Below are 24,360 nucleotides of genomic sequence, written 5' to 3' on the forward strand. Positions count from 1 at the left end.
CAGTGAGCTTTTTTTGGGTCTACCTCAGTAGACTCAACATTTCAGCATGGATACTAACTTGAAATGGCGCTGCTCTGCTGGCGACATGGAGGTGGGCTCTCGCTGCACGTCGTTTGTTTGTTTATATCGTTCCTGTTTACTATCTGTCAACAATGGACCCTAAGCTCACTACTACGGTTGAACGGGAGAAGTGCTCTGTGGTATGCATGTGAAAAGAAACAAAGGCAAATGGAGCTGCTAGCCCTAGTGTGGCTAATTCTGTCTAGCCGAGTCGTCCAATGCTCCACGGACGGGCTTACTAGCACCGGCCAGCTGGTGTACAGCGGCACGGAGCTGCTGGGATTTCGGGATTGCGGAGGGCTACCGTCGCCAGGCCTGCTGAACAACGTGCCGGGAGAACTGCTCCGACACCACCGACCAGACCTCTGCCGAGGCAGGAAGGCTAGGAAGCGGGGCCGGAGAGGCGGCATCAGGCAGCGTGTCCGAGGAGCCACCAAGCTACCGCTGCCGCCTATGCTCCTGTGTAACCCCCGCTCGCTTAAAAACAAACTGGACGACCTGCGGGCACAGGTCGGAGCATCCTACGAATACCGTGAGTCTGGACTGATGGCATTTACAGAGACTTGGTTTAGGGATGATGTACCGGACAGTTTTATACAAATTGATGGGAAACAGAATATGTAACCCGGACCTCGAGCTGCTGTGTGTTACCCTGCGACCACACTACCTGCCAAGGGAATTCACCAACATATTTGTGTGTGTCGTGTATATTCCCCCAAGTGGAAACGCCAATAGAGCAGCTAGCCAAATCTCAGACTGTGTCCACCTACATCTACAGAACAAACCTGATGCCCCCATGCTCATTCTTGGTGATTTTAACCACTGCAGCTTGAACAAATCTCTGCCTGGCTTCTATCAATATGTTAAGTGCAGCACTAGAAACAACAACATCCTTGATAAGTGCTATGGCAACATTAAAGATGCCTACACAGCCAGAGCCAGACCCCCCCTCAGCAACTCTGACCATAATGTGATCCAACTGCTCCCCACCTATCAATCAGTTTTCAAGTCCAGTCAACCAGAACTACACACTGTAAAGGTGTGGTCCACTGACAAAACAGAGGAGCTAAAAGGATGCTTCCTTAGCACTAACTGGGACATTTTCTTTCAGGATGCTGACATTAACACTGCCACAGAATCAATGACAGATTACATCTCTTTTTGTGTTGATTCAGTCATACCCCAGAAAACTGTCAAGAGATACCCAAACAATAAACCTTACATTACAAGGGGAATAAAGGAATGCATCAACAGGAAGAAGTCCGCCTTCAAATCAGGAGACACTGCAGGAGTCCGAGCTGCACAAAAAGACCTGAACCAGCAGATGAGAGCGGCATGGCTGCAGCACAGGGAACGAGCAGAACAGGAACTGTCCCAATCCAACTCAAAGAAACTGTGGGACTCCATCCGTGGAATGACCAACATGGACACAAAAAGGAAGCCCCTATCTGCACACAACGAGACTGCACGTGCAAATGAACTTAACAAGCCTGTGGCTCTCACCTCAAATGTTATGAAATCACTGGAAAGACTCATAACAGAGGAGCTACGCACAGAGGTGGAGTCATCCCTGGACCCCTATCAATTCGCTTACACAAAAAAACGCAGCACAAGTGACGCCATCTCAACAATAATGCATCTTGTCCTGAAGCACCTCGAAAGCCCTGCTGCATATGCCAGACTGCTTTTATTGATTTTAGCTCAGCTTTTAACTCAATCCAGCCACACATTCTTCTTAAAAAAACTAGTTGAGCTAGATGTGAACCCTTTTTTAATCAAGTGGTACTACTCCTTTCTCTCAAACAGGCCACAACAAGTGAAATTTAATTCTGTCTTCTCTGAAACAGCAGTAAGCAGCACAGGGGCCCCACAGGGGTGTGTCAGTTCACCCTTCTTGTTCACTCTGTATACTAATAACTGTGTTAGCACCCAGCCAAACAAATATGTTGTGAAATTCTCAGATGATACTGTCATCCTCAGTCTACTCACAAATAATTTGAACCCAAGTAGCCACAGTGCTGCTGTGGACAGTTTTGTGGACTGGTGTGATGCCCATCAACTGCACATAAACACTCGTAAAACTGTTGAGATGGTGCTGGACCCCAGATCAGTCGGAAACCGGAGCCCTGTGGCCATTCATGGTCACAGCATTAAACAAGTCACCTCATACAAATACCTGGGGGTGCATATTGACAATGATTTTAGCTGGCACACACAGGTGGCAAGCGTGTGTGCCAAAATCCATCAGCGCCTCCATTTTCTCAGGAGACTAAGAGTTTTTGGTGTATGTAAAAACATTATGTTCATCTTTTACAGAGCAACAATAGAGTCTATTTTACGGTATGGCATCACCAGCTGGTTTGGTGCTTTAACAGTAAAATCTAAAGCTCAGATCCTCAGCCTGGTTAAGACAGCAGGCAAGATCATGGGAATGTGTGCCCCTCTTACCCCCCAGGATCTTTTTGAGCAGGCTACAATCACACAGGCCAAGGGTATTTTATTGGACACGTCCCATGTATTGCACTCTGAATATGTTTTATTGAACTCAGGGAGAAGGTACAGGGTTCCTCTGTGTAAACACAACCGCTTTAAAAACTCATTAGTCCCTTTTTCAGTTAAGCTCATTAATGAGCAAAAAATAGAAGAGGAACGGAAAACCAGGAGGCCCCCATTGTACCGATAACTGTAGACATGTTGAAACTGTCTGGAGTGGCATGTGTACATGTGCACAGTGTGCATGCGTCTGTGACTGTAGGAGTGAGTGTGTGTGTACTGTAGCATGGAGAAGTTAAATGTTTTACATTGTAATTACTGTTTTTATGTTGTCTTCGATGTATTGTCCATGCAGAGATTTCCCAGCATCCTAGACAAATTTCTCCCTAGGGAGACGAATAAAGAAACCTTGAACTTGAACCTTGAACCTTGAACTTCCGGGTTTTGTACAGTATAGTTTAGATGCGTCCTTTCAGGAAATTAGTTGTATTTTAACACAGATAATGCTTTGCAAAATTACATTTAAAACGCCACTTCACCTGCGCCTCCAAGTAAAAACAAACAAGGATGGATGCGGCCGGTTCGGGCAACGCACCTTTCAAATGTTAAGTGTTTACATACAATGTGAAGTTTTGTATTATTTACTGAGCCATCGAGCATATCACATCTGAGTTGGAGTGTCGATAACATGAGGCGGGCTGATGACGCCACTTCCACACTGAATGAATCAGACGAAGTAGGAACAAATATCAACCTACTGAACAGTATGTCCTAACAGGATACAGCACAGACAGAGGGGACTGTCAGAGTGTGTAGGCACTTTGCAATTCAGAAGCCCCCTCTGTGTTTCTTCCCTTCTGCGTCAGTTCACTGTCAGACGTTTACCTACCTGTGTTTCTGTGCTTGGTGTTACGTCCTGTGTTTCCAGGGTTGTATTGTCTGTAACTCAGCAGCATTTTAGATAAAGGTTAACGGGATCTTACATACTTTGAGATATTACCTTCCTAACTAAATGTTTGACACTTAGCTTCATTAAAATAATTCACTGCTTTCAGGTCTGAAATATGAAATAATGAAGATCTGAGTGAGCTCAGTTTTTAAAGTCAGAGATCTTTTGGCTTCCTGCTGCTGCTGCTCTCTAAGCCTGAACTTGATCCGCCCAGTCGTGTGTTATTTGAGGTTTAAGTTTTATGGAGCATATATCCGGCTTACAGCACGAAGCTCACATCTCCCGCCATAAATGTAGAACTGGCAGTGAAGAACAGCATGCTGGGAATGTTCTCCTTAAACACAGACATGCTGACATCGGCCAGCAACTGCCTCATTACACTAAAGACACAAGCATTCACTGAGAACCTGAAAGAAATGTGTGAAAAGAAAAGTGTGTCAGGGTTTGGGTTGGGTTTGGGTTTTTTTGTCCTCACCATCTCTGATGCTTGTGCGGACTACAGAATAAACTTTTCCACCTCCTGACCTCCCGTCACTGCTCAGATTGTTTGGTGAAGTTTGACCCTGAGTTTCTCACGTTCAGCATGCAGGTCTGTCACGAGAATGATATTTTGAGAATTCACTGTCCAGAAATAAAATCAACAAAAATAGGGAAAAGTGCTGTTAACAGCTGCAGAACAGAAATAAGTACACATTTCCTCAATCGATGCATGACTTTAGCCATGAAGGAACACAGCTCTAGGCTTTGCCAGCTGGTTTCTGGTTGGTATGCTGGTCCAACAACTTTGTCAAACTTTGTCAACTTTGGCAGCTAACAATCTCTCAGACGTCACTTCTCATCTCCAACTCATATCTCTCTTCTTATCTTGCTTGTCAAAAACTGTAAGCAATTGTAACACACAGAAAAGGAAGTGTTGGCCAGAAATCCCTTTTTACTAACCACAGGCTACACTGGTAACCGTGGAAAATTGGTCATTGCTATGATCGGCTATCTGATGGGTATCCGAGATTAGGGACCAGCTAATGTGTCTCACTTTTGTGCTGGAGTTTTGTCAAGTTGTGCTGCTTTGTTGTGCTGCCATAGCATGAATCAGTAGGAGAAGCAAATCTAAATAGAATTACATTCCCTATAGATACAGTCAGCATCAGTGGGAAGGGGGGTTGATAACTCCTCCATTTTAATTTTATGTAGGAGCCTTATTCACAGTAAGGCCCGTGGATGACCTGACTGACAGGTGGGCCCGGTGTGACGGTTTGTCAGGAGCTCTGCAGTTAGGCTGAGACAGCATTTCCAGCATGGCGACCGCCATCGAAGGGATTCCAAAAACCGATGGGTGACGTCACTCAGGCTTCGTCCATTAATATTTACAGTCTGTGGTCTCCACTAGGACACATTGAACATCTGGGTACACAACTTACCAAATGCTGAGCATCCATATTATTTTAATGTTAGCACCAAAGTAGCAAAAGTGAGAAAATTAAGCCATCTGAAGAGCACAACCGTTTTCAGAGATGGTCATCTCAAAGTTGAGTAAACTGGTCTAGAAAGACGTTTTAAGAGTTAAAGGAAAGGGCAAACTCTTCCTCTTCTGAGGCTTTTCTGAATTTTAAATCAAACAAACTTTATGCTCATGCTATGACAAACATCCGTCCTTTTTAGTAAACTGTCCATGAGTGACTGGTGTCCACAGGGAGCAGATGAGATGAGAGATTGTACAGTATGAATGTTTAACCGATCATATCCTGTACACACTGGATATCCTGAGCTGTGACCCATTTTACGGCACAGACATCAGTGTGATGTTTGCAGATTTGATGACAGCATGTGTTGGTAGCAAAAATAGAGCTGTACATTCTGTCTACATGCAGCATCTGTGACATACACACCGTCATGCTACTGTACAGACACATGTACTGTACACTTCAGATGCAAGCATTTATCCCTTACCTTCTTATTATGAAGAACATTAAACGCCTTTAATACCAAAGCCTTGAGGACGGCAGGTAAGGTGAAAAGTCGGCTTGCATGGGATGGTTAAACTTGTATCAAATCTTGAGAGAGCAAATAAACACATCCTTGAGTAAGTTATATAGTTTCACAAGCACAGATATTAACTGCCACACACTAGTCTTGTAGTCAAGACCAAGGCAGGGCGAGACAGAGACAAGACCAAGACCATAAATATCTCTGAAAAATCCTCATCTTGTGTGCAGCGAGCGTGTCACTCACTTAGACCGTAACAACGGGAAAGTTGCAGGCCGCAACCTGGGGATGAAAATCAATTTGTACAAATGAATTGAAGCTGTCTTTTGTTTTAGAAAGAGGCGTTTTCCTTCTAATCACAGTAGTGACAACATGGAAAAACACAAGGTAAGGTAAGGTGAAAAAGAAAAAGCATGCAGGTAATTATTTGTTGTATAATCAAGATGGTAGTCTTGTCATGAAGCCAGTTGGAAAACAAACTCAAACTCTCTTAAAGAAACATGAGGAAGTCATTCATGCAACATATTTTGCCTTCTTCAGTAATGAGTTTGGTTGAGGCGGGTACTAAGCCTCCTGACAAACAGCTACTATACACCCTAAATATGAATTTAAAAAAGGGGCATTTTCTCTTCTAATCACAGTAATGATGTGGAAAAATAGCCTTTTAGTTTTGGTCTTGATCTAGAATCCGGAGTCCGCCCAGTCTGAGACCGAGACGAGACCGAGTGAAAATGATTTTGATTCCGAGATGAGACCAAGACCAATATCCAGTACTACAAAACTACACACAATAATACTCTTTGCGCATGAATTCAGCAACCCAGTACACAAATTCATTCATTCAAATTCACAGGACAGTTAAGGTAAGGTGAAAAAGAAAAAGCATGCAGGTAACTCTTTGTTATTAACTCCTCAGAAAAAATTTGGAAACATTATTTTGGTCAATTATTTCGCCCCTTTAATAAGACTAATTGGTGTTGCATTATATATCGTTGGAAAGCCTGATTAGTTACCTTTACAACGTATAGCAGGTATAACATGTAAGGATCACGCATTTGTGGAATGAGCAACACAGCTAAACGTGTGGGTAGCGCCCAAAAAAATGTGCCAAAATCCCCTGCAATGTTCTTCTGTTGGAATAATTGACCGAAATAACGTTTCCAAACTTTCTTTGAGGAGTTTATAATGAAGATGTTAGTTCAGTCAGGACCATTTTGTCAAGAAGGATACTTTGTATGGCTTTGTGAGGGATCTCCCTGCCCTTCCTGGAGATAAGCAGCAGACCCCAACAGAGCAAGCATCAATGACAAGCATGACATTGATTAAGGGCGCGGTCACACTGGCCATCTGTACCGTGCCCAAGCACACTTCAACCCTAAAGTCCAGTTCGTTTGGCCAGAGTGACCGCTCCATATCGTGCACAGGCACGGTACATTTCATGCACGAGCACACTTTAGTTTTTAATTTATTTATGCTGTGTCTGATTAAAATGGCTTAAATTAAGCTGCAAAGTCAGTAGCTGTCATGCTCTCTGTGTTGTTCTCCGATGTGCAGACGCGGACTCGACCTTTTCTCTCACTCTCGCTCTCTCTCACCTGTTTGTCAACTGAGCACACTTCATGATAACATTAAGCATGCATGTGTTGTATAACGACGTTATGTACAAGAGAGGTAATCCTGCTTAAGCACAGATAGTCCTGTGTAGTGTGACCGCGGGGCTGTGCCGGCCAGTGTGAGAATGGCGCAGCAGGGGGCCAATCGTGCTTGAGTACGGCACGGTACAGATGGCCAGTGTGACTGCGCCCTAAGTCAGAATAGCAGAAAAGGAGGAGGTGGGACGCAAATGAGCAGCAAAAGTAGACAGGCTAGAGCAGTTTAAATAAGGCGACATTATGTACTATTTGCCCACAGGATGCGTTGAAGCAAATCAGCTGGCCATCAGCTGATGCAAGCTTGCGTGAGATTAGCTGTTACCGAAACTCTGGCATGATAATAGAGCGTGACTCTGAGACCTGCCTGAACTAACGCTACGCTCCATTCTTGTCATGAAGCCAGTCGGGTAGACAAGAAACTCAAAATATTTCAAAGAAACATGAGGAAGTAATCCATGCAGAGAGAAATGTTGATACATAATATGTGACTCATCTGTGTGTGAGTTCATCTGAACGCTTCGACTGAAATTTGATTAACAATCATAAGAACATGCTCTGCTCAACAACATATTTTGCCCTCTGCAGCAATGAGTTTGGTTGAGGCAGGTACTAAGCCTCCTGACAAACAGCTACACCCTAAGTTTTAGGGTGTTTTATTGAAAACAGATAAGATGAGGTGTTGCACCCCATGAACTGCAGGACTTTGCACAGGTTATTGGTTGGTTTTGTTGCAGCTTCGTTTGTTAGCAATAAACCTAATTACATATCTTAAGATTTTGTTAGACAAGCAGGATCCTGTGTTTACACTCTGTTTACTTCTGTCTGCTGATTCTTTCGCCTGGGTGTTGCCTACAGCTATAGCTGTAGGCTGTTGCAGATATTTCCTGGTTCTGAAAAACAAGTCTCATTTTCGGTAAGCTGTTTTACAAGCTGTTCAACCAGTTAGGAACATTTCAAGAAAATGACAAGCTGTTCAGTTTTGATACCTCAGGGTGTTTCCACTGCTCCTGTGGTGTACCTGGTCCATGAGACTAATGCAGGATTTCCACAAAGTCCTGTTTACTAACTACTATGGGGAGCCATTTAGGACATTTGCTTTGTGGTTGATTTTGTTAGTTCATTGATTTGTATTTTTTATTTTTATTTTTTTTAGATGTAATGATTTTCATTGAAGAATTTAAATGTTTATTGTTTCATAGCAGTTGGCAAACAGTTACGAGCATTACCCTAACCTGGATTGGTGTGAGGATACCGCCATGTGTAATTTTTCGCACTGTGATATTCATGACTGCATGCACCACACTGTGATGTTTGAACCGTGACAGTACAGGACGAATACAAATTATGTGACACCCCGAGTAATGATAAACTCAAATTCTGTTACTGTTCTTTCTCATGGCATATTTTAAAAGTTCAACTGGTCTGAATTTTCTGTCCATTTCTAATCCGACTTCAAGGTGTTTCCCTTGACTTACCATTTTTCTTTAGAGGACATATTATCTGTTATTAGATATTACCTAATTATTGTTACAATTGTATTATAAATAATATATATTAATATATATACGGTATTATAAAATATTGTTATTGTTATTAGATATTATTATCTGTGTGATAATTCAAAAGTATAAAGCCCACTAAATGTTTGAAATGACACGCCCACTTGGCAGCAGCTTCCATGCTGATCGTTAAATCATCATGGGAAGCTTAATTAGTGATTGGATGCACCTGTGGAGGTAACCACGTGTAGAGGAACTCAACATGCATGATTCATTTTGCACTGAAAAAAGTCATAGATGTCTACATAAATACATTTTGTCTATTCTGCTCAACTTCGATTCAATAATATTTTTCATTTAGTGTTCACAGAACATTTCTCCATTTTCTCCTCAGCTTGAGAAACTCTTCATCCTCAAACTCTTCATCCCCAAATCCTAACAGTTTGACGCCTTAGGAGCTCTCTCAAGGGCTAAGAGGCTTTGTGAATAACTTTCATCTTTACCAGGATCTAGTCCTAACTTTGAGGGGAAATTCTTAGAAAATGTCATGATTCTAAGAATGTTCTTAGTATTTTGTCACTAGGAGTAACTTTTAGTAGCCTACTTAGGAGGCTTTGTGAATATGGCCCCAGTAATGAGTATTTTGAGCAGCAAATCATGTAAAGCTTCTCTATAGGTTTCATTGATAATTGTCATGGACTGAAACCTTTCCTGCTGTTTTTCTTCACCTTTTTGCACCGTGAGTTCTTATATTTTTGACCACTCATGTCTTATTTAAAGGGACTAATATTTTTGCATATATCTCAGCCTGTGGACATTTCTGTGACTTCTTAGCCCGGTTATTTAGAAACTTCATCAGTTCAGATCCTTTCTTTTTTCATAAACCTTGACTTTGTTTTAGATGAGAAGAGCTCCCTGACAATAAAAAACACGTTCCCCTTTAAACTTTGATAAAACCAATGAAGTGTTGAAATCAACTAGCAATGAAAAAACAAGAGAGATCATTGTTCTCCATTCACTTTGTTTTAGAAAGCATACTTCAGAAATATGTTCCAATACTCAGTTACACACTTTTACATTGTAATCACCCCACACGTCCCATGTACAGAGGCTGTAGTCCTCAAAGCGGGCAACACAGGTTCAAATCTGCCCTGTGACTCCTTTTTCCGCATGTCATTCCCCACGCTCTGTGTCCCTGATTTCTGACTCTATCCAGTGTTCTGTCTCTCCAGTAAAGGCACAAAAAGCCCAAAAATAAATCTTAAAGATGAGTAAAGACAAAATAACACATAACCGTCACCATCTTGTAATTTCACAGCAAAAGCTCAAAAACCTGATAGTCAGTTTTCAAATGTTTGTAAAAGAAGCACATCATTACTCAGTGGTCCCCAACCTTGTTTCCTTGGAGCCCCGCCTGCTTTTATCTATGAAAAAACTGAGACCTGTGACTTAATGGACATAAAGCAGATTGTCCATAAAGACTATTACTGATTTGTAATTTTCATGACATGATAAATGACCACAAATAAACCAATCGAATGTTTGATTAGCAATAGAGTTTTTCTGCATTAACAAAGTCTCATGTAAACTTGTGAATATAACTTTTAAATGATTGTTGTTCTGTATCATAACAACACAAAAGGAGTCAGAAACTGAGAGCCGTCACTCAACAAGCCTCGTGTTAAGGTAGGAGCTGGCGAGGGACGGGTCCAGGTTGTTCATGTCGGCCTGTCTGTCTCCAGCCAGGACAGCCTGAAACAGAATCACCCTCTGAAGCAGCTCAGCCATGAAGGCAAAGTTGTAGGCGGGCTGCTGTTCTATGACTCTTTCTGTTGAACCACGTAGACCTTCCCGCTGCACAGTCTGCTCCGCCTCTCTGTACATCGACTCACTGAAGTGCTGTCCTCCATTTGCTGCCACGACCTCATCGATCCTCTTGATCAGTTTTGCCACCTGTGTCCTGTTCCTCTTTTTCTTGTTGTTGAAGACATGGTATCTGTTTCCGCAATGGTTTATCACCTCTCTTAGTTTGGGGTGGCCAGACTGGACGTAGTCACGGATGGACCTTCCCTGCAGCTCATCACCACGTGTGAACAGAACAATCATGTAGCTCGACGCCTCAGATCCAAAGATTTTCTCCAGAGCCTGTATGCAGTTTTCTTCTTCTTCGGTGAACCTGCCGATCTGGATGACCAACAGGAAGACGTGAGGACCAGGGCAGGACACCTGAATGCACTTGGCAATTTCATCCTTGATTTTCTCTGCACTTTTAGTTGTGTCCAGAATCCCAGGTGTGTCAACCACATGGATCTGTCTGCGACCCATGGCCCGTTCTATCCTGCAGGTCTCTGTCACAGAACAGGCGCTTGGTAGAGATTCGAACACTTTTTTGCCAATGATGGTGTTACCAACAGCGCTCTTCCCAACTCCAGTTTTCCCAATCATCACAATCCTTAGTGGGTCACCTGCAAACAAAAATTGATTCTGTTAATATAGTACAAAAAAAATCTACCAACTAATTCAAGTATTGACTCAGTGAGGGGATGAAGCAGAGGAATAGTTCAAACTGTACCTTTAGGGATTGAAGAGCCAATGTTTATCCTTGAGGAGCTGTTGCCCATCTTTCTTGCTGTCTTGAAATGAAGAAAAAAAAAACCTTACCTGTGATTTTGAGTTCTCGACTCCTCCCAAAGGGTGGGTCTACCTTCTTTATATCAGTGTGTTTCATGCTCATAGACTTCAAAGTTTTTCAAGAAATCCCACTGGAAGCAACCAGCCTTCTGTCCTCTATGAACCAGTGAGAATGAGTTCTGGAAAAGCTCCACCTCGTAAGTGAAACATCTTTCTTATTAACTCTCAGGTATTTCTAGGGTGGCTGACATTTCATTTAAATGGATCACTGTCTTTAAAACAACCAAATCTTCTTTAAGAATGACTTTTGACTCTCTGAGTCAAACTTTCTTTGTGAAGATTTATAAAGTCAACGTGTGATTCTATCAGGGAAACAGCTTAGATTCTTTGTTGTTAACTGTTACCGGTATTTATGTGAAATAAATATGAATAGAAATAGGAAATAATGATATATTTGCATGTTGTACTTTATTTTAATTGCTTGACTTTGATATCAGGAGAGCCAATGTGCATATTATTCCCTAGTATTATGATTAAAATAAGGGCATTATGTTTTGTGATTGAATTAGGTTATGTAACTTTCAAGGAGTTTGTTTGAGGATTACAGTAAATATTTTTGTAAATATTTTGTTTCATTATAATATTCATGTTATGTCATGCAAAAAAGTGGATGGACAGCATTCTTTCACAACGAGGTTGCTGTCATTCTGGGACATGAACACACCCCTTTGGCTTACAGTAAAGACAGAGCAAAGAAGAAAGCATGTTTAAACAAATATGCAGATATTTTAAATATTCTTTTTAAATAAATTGAATAAATAATCCACTGCACGCTGAAAATTACTTTACTGTGACCTTATTGTGAGCGAACATTGCGTTTTGTCAGCTGTAGCTTCCTTAGTGTCCCCTCAGAATAATCCCATGGTCATACACAGGTGTTTTAAATACACATGACCCATCATCAAAATGTAGATTATTCAGTGTCATAACCTCAAACAAAAACTCTAGCATGTATCAAAACTACAAGGTGTAGGTGTTAGTACCATAAATATAGCTCATCAAAAAATACACATGTATGATATAACATGTATGGCTAATGCAGTAGAATATGCTGAATACAAAAAATAGTTGAACTCAGTACTGCAGCCGTAGATTGAATAAAATGCATTTCCTGCCTTTGATCCAAATATGGTCATTTCTTGTTTAAAGGTCACATATTCTCCTCCTCATCAAGCAGTGTAAATAAGTCTCAGAGCTCCCCAGAACATGTCTGTGAAGTCTCTTGTTCTAAATCCACTCTGATCCTGTATTTGATCATGTCTATAAACCCCTCTATTTCAGCTCTGCTCAGAACAGGCTGTTTCTGTGTCTGTACCTTTAAATATGTAAATGAGCTGTGTCTGACCACGCCGGAAGGACTTGGGTGTCTCAGGCTTTCTCGCTCCATGTCCTATTGTTTACGGTGAGAAGGCAGACTTAGAGGGCAGAGCAAACACCTAGCTGTGGGAGTCTCACCCACCTGGGGGAGGGGTTACTGCCCTTTGTGATGTCATGAAGGGAAAATCTCCAAATGGTCTGTGCACACATTTTCTGAAAAGTGGAGCAGGCACAAGACTTAGAGCATGGACCTTTCTCATCATTGGGGGTTTGTAGACAGACTAGAGACACATATTAGTGTTATATTAGTGAGAAACATAGTAAAGTGCATTCCTCTGAAAACCAAAGCTTCGTAACATTAGGGTCCTGCAGATCTGTGTGTATGATGGTTGTTATCAAAACTTGATAACACAGAACTTTTTTGAAAGCAAGAACAGAACTGATTTCATTTTGAGTGGATTATTGTCAGTTAAGGTGCTACTGTGTGAGGCAATAGTGTTTCAAGATAGATAAAATGTGGCCTTGTTTTCTTTCCTCTCAAAGGAAATTCTTGAATGCCATGTAAATAAACTGCTATTTTGAATTAGAAATAAACTAGCTTGACATATTTGCAGTATATAATCTGCAAGAATTTCAGTATTATTTTTTCAGGTTATGCAGTATCTACAGATTGGGATTTATAACATATTACTGTTTTTTGTTTTTACAGCATATGGGGGAAAGTTTACCATCGCTCTGTTCGGAATGGGAAATCAGAAAGCCATTGAAGACAACCTTCTCAATGGTGTTATAGATAACTGTATCATGTCGAACAACATTGTCATGCAAGAGAACAAGTCATTTAGAGTCATTAACACACATCATTTCTTCGATGAAGAATGTCTGCAACCGGACCAACAGGTTATTGACATCATGGCGCTGTCTCATCCTGGCCCGCATTTGTTCATACTGGCAATAGACCCAGACGACACCCAAAATAAAGTTCTGGCTCAAATCGATAAACTAACTGATACCTTTGGAGAAAAGATCATGTCACAACTAGCCGTCATGTTACCAAACGCTAAAACCTTCAACTCACTCGATTATCTGGAAAAATCAGACATCAAACTGGTGATGCTTTCTGAAGATCTTGCCAGTGACTGTAGGAAGTGTTGCAATGGGTTTCCTAATTTCACCTATGCCTACACCAGCTACAGTAATGGCGTGGTACTTAGAAGAAAAGAAGCCTTGGAGCGAAGAAGGTAAAAAAATATATACTTTAACATATTTTCTTGCTACACATGCAAAATAAAAAGCAAAAGGCTTGCCTTACTTTAGGGCTGGCTTGTGTTTCTCTGGTATTTCTTTATTGAAGGTTTTTTAAACCGATAATAAGTTTCAAAGTGAGTGTTTCAATTGAAGTCAACTCAATGAGACAGGGATGAGCATGAGCTAGCCCCAAAGCAGGATGAAAACAATCCCTATACCTGTAATTTCATGATTAACACTAATGATGGTGTAACTCTTCTAGAAACGCTGAACATCTGAACCATTGGACATCAGGTAAGGCTGGGTTAATTACTAAGAGGTGATTGTAGTAGTTATAAGTAAGATGCTCATGTTTCATGTTCTGAATGGGGGATCCGACTAAAAGGGACTGGTAGGATGGAGAGTCATGCATGAGATGGCACAGAACAATCTGGCAAGGAGTGAGAGAGCAGGATAGGCTTACATACTGGCTGGATTGTAGATGGAAAGCAGACGCGCGCATAGGTGAGCCAAGTCGGCTGTTGACAAGTGTCAGCAGGAGTAGAGCAATGAGAATGTGATTTTTGAGAAGTTTTTCTGTGTCCTTAAAAAGGCGGTTGCTAACAAGTGGCTAAATGAGACTACAGTGGTTGTCGGGGACATTAAAGGTCATTACACCTGACACAGACGCCGGAAACTCTCTCACTAGTCCGTGATGTCTCATGTAGGTTTAATCTTTGAGGTAAGGCAAATGTTAGATTAATAAACAATTTATTAAGCTACGCAGATTAGTTTATCGGAGATCGTCTGAAGCATAGCGGTAGTGGCGTCAAAATCATCCGGCCGTGGTGTAGTTAGCTATAGCATTAACGTCAGCTTTTTACTTATGTCGGCTTCGTTAACGCTTCAAACATCATAAACTGTGTTCATTTGTGAAGATTATCGTGCTGAACAAAACGCCTACACATCAGAAATGTGTGTTTGCCACTTAGCTTAATTTCTGCAATGATCCAAAATCCAATCGAATTTTCGATAGACCCCATGGTGATGCTACTTACGGGTTGGCCTACAAAAATATCTAATTGGTTTGTTCTCTATAGTGAGTAGTGAATAGGGAATGAGTGTGTGATTTCGGAAACAGCCATGGGTTCAGTTCAGCTCAGTTTCATCAATCAATTGTAGACTTTAATGTGAAAACTGAGACAAATGTCGGATATTGAGATGTCTTGTTTGAGAGTCAGTCAAGTAGTCCGAGAACAATGATGCCCCAAACCCTTACAGATCCTCATGGTCAATGGTTTATGTAATTTTGTAAATGGCAGTATGCATGTTATATCTTCACAGGCAATAACGCCATGAGTCAGTCATGCTGTGCTCCTCCTGCCCCCGATAGTCAGACACCTGGACGTCACATTGGTATGCTTCTGGGGATACAACACCACACAAACAATTAATATAAAATAATCATGTTCTACAGTATTCCTTCGCTAATCAAAATTTGTTGTATTTGTATTTATTAAGTCAGAAACATTAAAATTGGTTAAACTTGTCCCCCAGGTCACGCAGGCCATGATGTTCCTGAGATACCAAACATTGTCCTGCTGGGACTATCTGGGACTGGAAAGAGTGCATCTGCAAACACCATCCTGGCTGCAGGGACCACCCCGCTGAATTCAAGACAGATTTTTAAATCTGAACCCAGCTCCATGCCGGTCACAACCCAATGTCAGTTCAGAGAAATCGGGCTATTTGGAACGCAGGTGAGAGTGGTCGACACTCCAGACTTCCTTAACGACCAACTCCAAAACTGCGAGGCCCACATAGAGCAGTGTAAGAGGTACTGTAAGCCAGGGTGCTGCTTGGTTTTACTGGTGATACAGATCAGCAGGTTCACTGATAAAGAGGTAGGAATATTAGAAAAGCTGGAGGAGAAGCTCTGCTGGAAGATCAGGGAGAATACAATCGTCCTGCTGACCCATAGAGAGGACCTGCAAGGAGATCTGTTCCAGTTTATTAGGGGACGTCCTCCTCTCTGCAAAATTGTTGAAATGTGTGAACATCGTTTTCATGCATTCAACAACTCCAAAAAAGACACCAAGCAGGTCATAAACCTCGTAAAAAAATTTCACAATTGGCAACATTTTTTCCCGCAGTTAGCAAAGCAACCACGAGAGCCTGCTTGTGAAATAAGCTAGTCACATGCATAGACTGTAAATATTAATAGACGAAGCCTGGGTGACGTCAGCCATCTGTTCCTGCAGGGGGCTCTGGAGGCTCATCAGCAGCAGCCGCCATGTTGTAAATCCTGTCTCAGACTAACTTTCAGTCAACCTAACGACAGGCTGAGAGCTGGAGCTGAGGCTGGTTTTAAACCTCCTGACAAACAGTTACATCACGCCCACCTGTCAATCATGTCAGCTACCCGCCTAACTATGGATAACAAGTATCGTTCATAAAAATCAAAACTGAGCCGTTTAAAAAAAATTCTCCCCCCCCATACAGTCTGTGCAAGTGATGACAATAACTAATCAGACCTATTTAGTTTTTTGTACCAGGCTGTAAACATGTTTATTTATGCTGTAAAAAAACCTTTTTTGCCTGTGGTGTATGTGACTTATGGTGTTCCTGGAGCCTCAAGTGGACACTCAATGAACTGCAGGATTTTGCACTTCTGCATTGGCTCCATTTTTCAAGACTGGAGGTTGCCGCTTAGTTATATGTGAGTGAACTGCAACTACTGAAAGTTCTTGAGTTAAAAATGAACTCTACTGATGCAGCAATGTACAACATCTTACAGTGCATAAAAATCAATGCAGAAGAAATCGACAGGTCACCTTTTTACTATTCTATCTTGTCACACCTGTAATCTCAGATTACCTACCAGGAACTGCACAACAACCTATAAGAGATTCAGGTGCATGTTGCATTTTTATGCTGTGTTTTTGATTGTGTTCTTTTGATTTCCCTTCAAATACATATATATTGGGGGAAAGTGTAAGTGTAAGTTTAAACCTCTAAAGTCATGTTAACCTCTGTTTAACTTTATTAGTATGATATCGCCTTTCATACTAATGCAACCTTTAAGTCAATTTAATGTATCCTTCTGTCTTTGCTGCAAATGGTTTATCACTAACAGACATTTTGGATAGTTTAATGATAAAGTTGATGATCTTGGTCACAGTTCTGTAATAAAAATACTTTATGGTGGATGTTGATGTATTTGGGGCAACTGTAACGATCGAATTTCCCTCTGGGATTAATAAAGTATTTCTGATTCTGATTCTGATTTCTGAAATATTGAATACTAAAAACACTTGGCTGAAGAAATGTGAAGGCTGAGAAACCAGACAAACAGTCGCTGACCAGACGATGTTATAAAATAAAAACTTTTGTTTCTTCTATAGCTTAAATTGAGACATGGCTCTATCTATTTTGTATGTACCAAAATAAATGTGTATCTATGTATTAGGGTAAGATCCTGTAAATTAACCTAACAGGGTTGAGTAGCCTGATTGAGCTTTGAACCTTTTACGCAAAAATTATTAATCTGTTTTAACATACTCTGTGCTTTATATATTATATATATTATATATTTGAGGATAATATTTTATTGAAAAAGGGGTGGCTTCTTATTGATACTTTATCATTCATATGAAAGGATTATCTTTGAATTATTCCTAAATTATATCCATCTGAAAAATGTGCTTCTGCTTTCAAGACAATTCATGTTATTTATAGATTTTGTATGGCTGTGTAATTTTGCATTTGCCTGAGTTAACCAATTGTAAAGAATTTCTGGCAAAACCTTTCAGAATTAAATTTAAAATTAAATGTTATCCTTCTTTGGAGGAATATGTTTTGTTTGTTTGTTTGGGCAGGAAAGTATCACCAGATAACAGTAAGGGGATATGATTTATGATTAATCTTATAATTCTTATGGGCAACGACCAATGTTCAAACCAGTCTATGGTTCATACAAGTAAATTGATGACAATATTTTTATTGATTCAAGTCTGAAAAAAGACTAATTATTGTTTATTTTATGTTTTATTTTATTAGAATGTTTATAGATTTTGTTTAAATAGATACATTATCATTTGTGTGAATGTTTTCGCATAATAATGTTCCCAAAAAAACAAGTTTTAGAGAAATAAACAAAACAAAATACAGACGATCTTTGATGAATCGTCATCATTTGGCCCGGCGCGAGGTGATGACGTCACCAGCAAACGACACGACAGCCTGCTTTCTGGAGTTAGCAGCAGGCAGGTGGACAGAGATGGCTGCGCCCACAGAGCGGTGTAGCGGCAGCGGGGGAGGCTCTGCTGGGTGTCCGGGGTCGGTGAAGCCCTGGTTGGGGCTCGCTGTGCTCCTGTTCACGGTGTGCTCCCTACCGACGGTGTCCGCGCTGGTGGAGGGCCTGTACTGCGGCACGGAGGTCTGTTACGATGTGCTCGGCGTCACCCGGGAGGCCGCCAAGGTGGAGATCGCCCGGGCTTACCGGCAGCTGGCCCGCCGGTACCACCCGGACCGGTTCAGGGTGGGAGAACCGGGCATGGAGGGAGAGACCCAGGAGTCCGCCGAAAAGAGATTCCTGCTCATAGTGACCGCGTACGAGACGTTAAAGGTCGGTCAAAGAGTCTGTGAAGTGTTTAGTCTGTAACTTTGTCAAGCAGCAACTTCAACTTTGTTTCCATGACGTGTATATATATATACACACACACGTGTTCCCCTTCCCCTCTTTAAATCCTCCCACAGTGCTCCTTCAGTGATTCAAAGTGTTTTCATATTCTAATAATGACCCTACAGGTGTAGACTGTCTCATTGTGATCTAAATGCATCTTCCATACATTAACAGTATGGGTGTCATCTTTGGCATGTTTGCAGTTTTCTTTTCGTGTTCTTCGTGTTTGCAGTATATGTGCTCACTAGTGCTGAATCATATTGGAAAAAGTGACACTGTGATATAATTTTTGTCTGCGATATGTATATTGCGATGAGAAAAATACATGAAGTCATGACGAATAAATGCAACCGACTTTAATATGGGCGATTGTGATGTGTAATAATAATGTTCCACATTGTGATAAGGATATGACATGGGATAAATGTACTTCTAATGAAGAATGCAGTTATTTGTAGTACGCCTGCATGACATCAGCAGCTGTAGAGCAAGATTTAGAAATTGTGTGACAAAAACTGTGTGCAGATATTGCAAGAAGACCGGGAACTACACAAACAGCACAACCAACATGATGCAGCATTTAATCCACACCAATCACCTCCCCTTGTTGAGAGAGAGGAAACATTAAAAGGCTAAACCACACTGACAAGCGGGTTTGCAGCTCCTGAAGGAACCTTTTTTCAGTCATCATTTTTCTTCAGTCTCATTTTGTAACATAAATTGTGAGAGAATCGTATCGTGAGATAGGTGGATCGTTGCATCCCTGACATTGTGCAATAATGCGATAAATGAACAAAAAGTGCATACTAACTGTGACACACGGTTTTTATTGCACAACCAAATGTGCACCAGTTCTTCTGAGATTAGCTGATAGCTTCATTTGACTGTTTCATCATTACATTTGAGCATGGCTGTGTTACACAGGCCTCGGCGTACACCGTGTGATTTCAGGCCGATTTAGACTCGATTTTGAAGTCGAGGCAAAATGTCCGCCCGCTCATGTGTAGTCAGTCATTCTGTGTACACTGAGGCACGCCGGCCAATCACGACCCAATCAGCTGCTCCGGACTAGTTGGAAGAATTTCTGGCAAACAAGAAAGCTTAAAATCCAATTTCTACTTTTGCATGTGTTAGCATCATGAAGAACTGTTGTGATCTTCATCAGAGAAACCTTCAGATAAAAACAGATGTAATGTGTCTCTGTCCGTGTCTGCAGGATGAGGACACTCGGCGGGACTACGACTACATGCTGGACCATCCTGAGGAGTACTACCAGCACTACTACACGTACTACCGCCGACGGCTCACACCCAAAGTGGACGTCAGGGTCGTCATCCTCGTCACCATCTGTGCCATCTCCATCTTCCAGGTACGACTGCAGCTTTCAGCGCCGCCACACTCGACTTACACATTCTGGAAATCTCACTCCATACTTCTAATATCTCACCTCCCTGTCTCTCCTGCAGTACTACAGCTGGCACAGCAGCTACAACGAGGCCATCAACTACCTGGTGACCGTCCCCAAGTACAGAATCCAGGCCACCGAGATCGCCAAGCAGCAGGGCCTCCTCAACCGCACCAAGGAGAAGGGCAAGAACCGCCGCTCCAAGGAGGAGATCCGAGAGCAGGAGGAGGAGGTGATCCGAGAAATCATCAAAACAAAGATTGACATTAAAGGAGGCTACCAGAAGCCCAACCTGTCCGACATCCTGCTCTGTCAGATCGTCCTCTCTCCTTACTACTTTACCACCTACGTGGCGTGGTACGTGTCCTGGATTTACCGCTTCACCATCTGCAGGGAGGAGTACGGAGACGAGGAGAAGCTCTACGTCATCAGGTCAGATCTTACAGCAGTGCTAACTGAGAAACACTGTTCAGGGATGTACTTGTGTTGTTAATCATCTTTAATTATCCTTGAAGATCTTAGTTGGTGGGGTGCTGGTGGCGCAGTGGTTAGTGCACGCGGCCCATGTATGGAGGCCATGGTCCTTCAAGCGGGCGTCCCCACCTGGTTCGAATCCCACATGTGGCTCCTTTCCCTCATGTCATTCCCCACTCTCTCTCTTTCTCTGATTTCCGACTCTATCCACTGTCCTATCTCTCCATTAAAGGCCAAAACAAAACAAAAAAAGAGAAATAAAAATAAGATCTCATGGTGTTCATCTCGATCTCATCCTGCTGATTTTAAAAGGACAGCAGTGAGCTGTTTGAGTTCAGTTTAAGTGCTGCATACGCCCTCCTGAGTAACGCTATCCAGCCGCTTATGAAATGTAGTGTGAAAGTATGAAACTATTTGGTATTTTCTTGATGGGTGCCATTTGGAAGAGCCATGAAAGTCTTTAAATTCTACTTCTGTTTCATGGTTTTTTTTTTTTACTGCTTTATTCACTGTTTAAGCTCTTGTTGGTTGTGGCCGTGTTCACCAGAAATTTTGCAGTGATTATGTCGACCGCAGTCACCTGTCCACCTGGGTTTTTTGGCTTAAACGGAGAGAGGGAGGTAGCCTGGGAGCTTAAACTTTCTGTTGACCCCCACAATTCATTGCACTGCAATCGCACACAGATTTTAAGATCTGGAAACTGTTTCCTGTGTTTATAGAAATAAGTGATGCAGAATAATTTACCAAAATGCAGGAAATGAAGTTTTATGAGCAAACTTATCTGATGGAAGACCCCCAAACACTGACCTATTGTATGTTCCTTGTGCTGGCTGGTCGTAGTCGATGAAACAAACCATTTACTGGCTTTTACCGAATAGATGTAGCTCTGGATTCAGCTGCTGTCACCCACAAACGTAAACTATAGCTTAAGAGTTTGTGCAGTTAAAGTTTGATAAGTGCTGCTCTTTTCTTATAATCCTTTTCCAATCACACATCTGAGCTCACAGCTGTCTCTGTTTGAACCCTCAGGAGGCACATGAAGATGTCACAGTCTCAGTTTGACAGTCTGGAAGAACACAACAGAGAAACCTTCATGGAGAGAAAACTCTGGCTCAAAGAAAACTACGAGGTTAGTTTCTTAAATTCTCTCACTGGAGAGAACCAGAACCAGACCAGGAGGATTTCAGGGACGGCCCTCCTGAAAGCCGGCCACCTAGAAACGGCCGCTGGTAACCATGACGATTTGTCTTATAGGTTTACAAGAAGGAGCAAGAGGAGGAGATGAAGGTGAAGATGGCGACCGACCCGAGGATGAAGAGGTACCGTCGCTGGATGAGGAACGAGGGGCCGGGGCGGCTGACTTTCATCGACGACTGACGGCCGCAAGAGCCGTCTGCGACAAACACGCCTGCCTCAGTGCCGACAAACAGGGACACACATGACGTGCTGTGTGGAGGAACGCCTTTACACAAAGTTAACTATGCCTGTTTACACAGTGAGAGATATTTTCATAGCAATCAGGACTCATAACGAAGATGTCCACGTGGAATAAAACTGTGAGCATGGGCTGCTTATTTTGGAGCATTTTTTTTTTTTTTACATCATGCTACTTTTTCAAACCAGTTTTATTTCAAATGAAGTTTACCGAACAATGTTTTTTTTATTTTTCTCGGTGTAACATCAGATGGATGAAAGACATTTTTTGTGCAAGGCGCCATGCAAGCCGAAAGCTCCCAGTTTGTCTGGCAGCGGCCATCAGTACTGTCCTTTGTGTCCTTTGGAAAGGCATCAGACCGCCACCTGCTCACTCTGTATGCTGCTTCAGACCGGCAGCTCACAGGCTGTTAGCATTTGTTGCTTCTTTGGTGAATAAATCACGGCCAGACACTTATTTTTGTTTGTTTTCTTTAGAACAGTGATATTTGATTGAAGGCTAATTCTGTTATTTTTAAACCTCTGCTCGGATTTCACATATTTAAGGCTCTAAATGACTTTTGAAATTGCCCCAGTGATGCTTCACTAGCCGACGGCAGTCCGTCTGTAATGACTGCAACGTGATTTAGGGGGCAACATGTGTCTTTTAAGAGTGTTAATCTAAGTGTCTGACATCATTACAGAACGGATCCCTTCAGAGATAGACCTTTTATTTAAAGATCACATATCCTCCTTGTCTTCAAGCAGTTTAAATAAGTCTCAGAGCTGCTCAAAACATGTCTGAAGTTTCTTGTTCTAAATCCATTCTGATCCTGTATTTGATCATGCCTATAAACCCCTCTATTTCAGCTCTACTCAGAACAGGCTGTTTCTGTGTCTGTACCTTTAAATATGTAAATGAGCTGTGTCTGACCACGCCCCCTCTCTGGAAGGGCTTGGGTGGCTCGGGCTTTCTCGCTTCATGTCTTATTGTTTACGGTGAGAAGGCAGACTCAGAGGGCAGAACAAACACCTAGCTGTGGGAGTGTCACCCACCTGGGGGAGGGGTTACTGCCCTTTGTGATGTCATGGAGGGAAAATCTCCAAACGGCCTGTTTCAGCACACATTGTCTGAAAAGTGGAGCAGACGGAGAGGATGGACTTTTCTCATCATTATATACAGAGCCTTGTACCCCCACTCAGATCTTTGGCCCTGGACACCAGGTTGTAAACCAAAGCTTTAGTGCAGTGGTTCTCAAACTTTTTAGACTACGTACCACCTCCGAAAATATTTGTCTCTCCAAGTACCACCATTATGGTAGATGTTAAAATACACATTTCACGCAAGAGGCAAATTAATTCATAAAAAGAATATTATTTATTATTGACTGCTGGCAGCCACACTGTAGGCCTACTAAGGGCTAGTGCTAGAACTTGCACACACAAAAGTGCAGAACAATAAAAATGACAACTTTATACCAACAACCTGTTTGGAAATATTTAATCTCCAGTGTTTCCCACACAAAGACGATACCTGGGCCCAAGTATATTTCCGACCTGTTCTTATTTAATTTTTCATTTATTCATAAAATTGCTGCTTGCCTGAGAGAGTGAGAGAGACCGCATGAGAGTGCAGGCGTGCGCTCTGCAGGCTCGGTGCAAACAGCACCGCTGTATTATAAGTCTGCGTTCAACGTGGCAAAACTGTTTGTTTTTTTTTTAAATCTCTCTCGACTCCTACGGAGTGTTAAGACAACGAAAGAGAGCAGAATCACATCAGCTTCAGAGCTACAGAGAGATAGAGGGAGGGGGAGCGATAAGGTCCGCTGTCCGTACATGCATCCAAACTGAAGCTTCTCCTGCTCCGTTTTAAAAATGTTAATGTAGGCTGCTTGCTGCGGATTGTGTGCTGAACTCCAATAAATAATAGAATATCTGTTAATGTAGGCCTACATTAAAATATATTCTGTTAGGTCTACAGCTGCTTTCTGTTGATTCAGTACTGAGCTATAACGGAATATCGAGTGGAACTTTTCAAAACGTGAGGCGTACTCCTGTTGTTGTTTATGTCTGTGCGCGAACATAAATTGAGCAGATTAAAGTTGTTTGTTGCAAAAACTAGATTAATTTAGAGGGGAAAACACATTTGATATAAATACAACTCAATAGATACAAGCTAGATAAGAGTACGACAAAAAAAAATTGACGTTTTATGCTGAACGGGTTTGTTTTTTATATTGTGGAGATTTCTTTGCGTACCACCACAGGGAGCCCACGTACCATCGGTGGTACGCGTACCATAGTTTGAGAACCACTGCTTTAGTGTATAAAAGCATAAAATGAGCCGCTATCTACAGACAGAGCATCTCACGTCTTATGTGTCCACAATGCTGCACTGAAAGTTTCCTACAGTAGCCCAAAGGGGACAAACTAAACACTGGCTGTAGATTTTCGACGGCTTCAGCCCCCGCTGGTTCTCCACACTTTATGAAATGATATGAAAAAACAAACAC

The 24,360-nt window shown here is 42.0% G+C and overlaps 3 protein-coding genes across 3 annotated transcripts; 2 read left to right on the top strand and 1 right to left on the bottom strand.

Moving 5' to 3' along the window:
* Positions 1-9,640: 9,640 nt before the first annotated feature.
* On the bottom strand, positions 9,641-11,334 carry LOC132992575 (GTPase IMAP family member 7-like). Its single transcript, XM_061061989.1, has 2 exons — positions 11,209-11,334; positions 9,641-11,101 (listed from the first exon to the last, which is right to left on the bottom strand). Exons 1-2 carry the CDS (start codon positions 11,255-11,257, stop codon positions 10,299-10,301), a joined length of 852 nt encoding a protein of 283 aa, XP_060917972.1. The 5' UTR covers positions 11,258-11,334; the 3' UTR covers positions 9,641-10,298.
* LOC132992573 (GTPase IMAP family member 8-like) lies at positions 11,239-17,151 on the top strand. The gene is made up of 5 exons (XM_061061987.1): positions 11,239-11,464; positions 13,354-13,885; positions 14,155-14,186; positions 15,216-15,287; positions 15,429-17,151. Exons 1-5 carry the CDS (start codon positions 11,440-11,442, stop codon positions 16,064-16,066), a joined length of 1,299 nt encoding a protein of 432 aa, XP_060917970.1. The 5' UTR covers positions 11,239-11,439; the 3' UTR covers positions 16,067-17,151.
* A 918-nt stretch (positions 17,152-18,069) lies between these two features.
* Positions 18,070-22,325, top strand: dnajc25 (DnaJ (Hsp40) homolog, subfamily C, member 25). The gene is made up of 5 exons (XM_061061988.1): positions 18,070-18,498; positions 19,772-19,924; positions 20,022-20,392; positions 21,464-21,563; positions 21,689-22,325. Exons 1-5 carry the CDS (start codon positions 18,085-18,087, stop codon positions 21,809-21,811), a joined length of 1,161 nt encoding a protein of 386 aa, XP_060917971.1. The 5' UTR covers positions 18,070-18,084; the 3' UTR covers positions 21,812-22,325.
* Positions 22,326-24,360: the final 2,035 nt, after the last annotated feature.

The sequence above is a fragment of the Labrus mixtus genome, chromosome 17 (assembly GCF_963584025.1).
Source record: "Labrus mixtus chromosome 17, fLabMix1.1, whole genome shotgun sequence".
Taxonomy (NCBI): Eukaryota; Metazoa; Chordata; class Actinopteri; order Labriformes; family Labridae; genus Labrus; species Labrus mixtus.

Excerpts from the sequence above, each read along its gene's own strand:
- dnajc25 (XM_061061988.1), top strand. The coding sequence starts at position 18,085 with ATGACGTCACCAGCAAACGACACGACAGCCTGCTTTCTGGAGTTAGCA. Across the intron at positions 18,499-19,771 it reads CCGCGTACGAGACGTTAAAG|GATGAGGACACTCGGCGGGA; the intron begins GTCGGTCAAAGA and ends CCGTGTCTGCAG. Across the intron at positions 21,564-21,688 it reads GGCTCAAAGAAAACTACGAG|GTTTACAAGAAGGAGCAAGA; the intron begins GTTAGTTTCTTA and ends TTTGTCTTATAG.
- LOC132992575 (XM_061061989.1), bottom strand. The coding sequence starts at position 11,257 with ATGGGCAACAGCTCCTCAAGGATAAACATTGGCTCTTCAATCCCTAAA. Across the intron at positions 11,102-11,208 it reads TGGCTCTTCAATCCCTAAAG|GTGACCCACTAAGGATTGTG; the intron begins GTACAGTTTGAA and ends TTTTGTTTGCAG.
- LOC132992573 (XM_061061987.1), top strand. The coding sequence starts at position 11,440 with ATGAGTTCTGGAAAAGCTCCACCTC. Across the intron at positions 11,465-13,353 it reads TTCTGGAAAAGCTCCACCTC|CATATGGGGGAAAGTTTACC; the intron begins GTAAGTGAAACA and ends TTGTTTTTACAG. Across the intron at positions 13,886-14,154 it reads GAAGCCTTGGAGCGAAGAAG|AAACGCTGAACATCTGAACC; the intron begins GTAAAAAAATAT and ends TAACTCTTCTAG.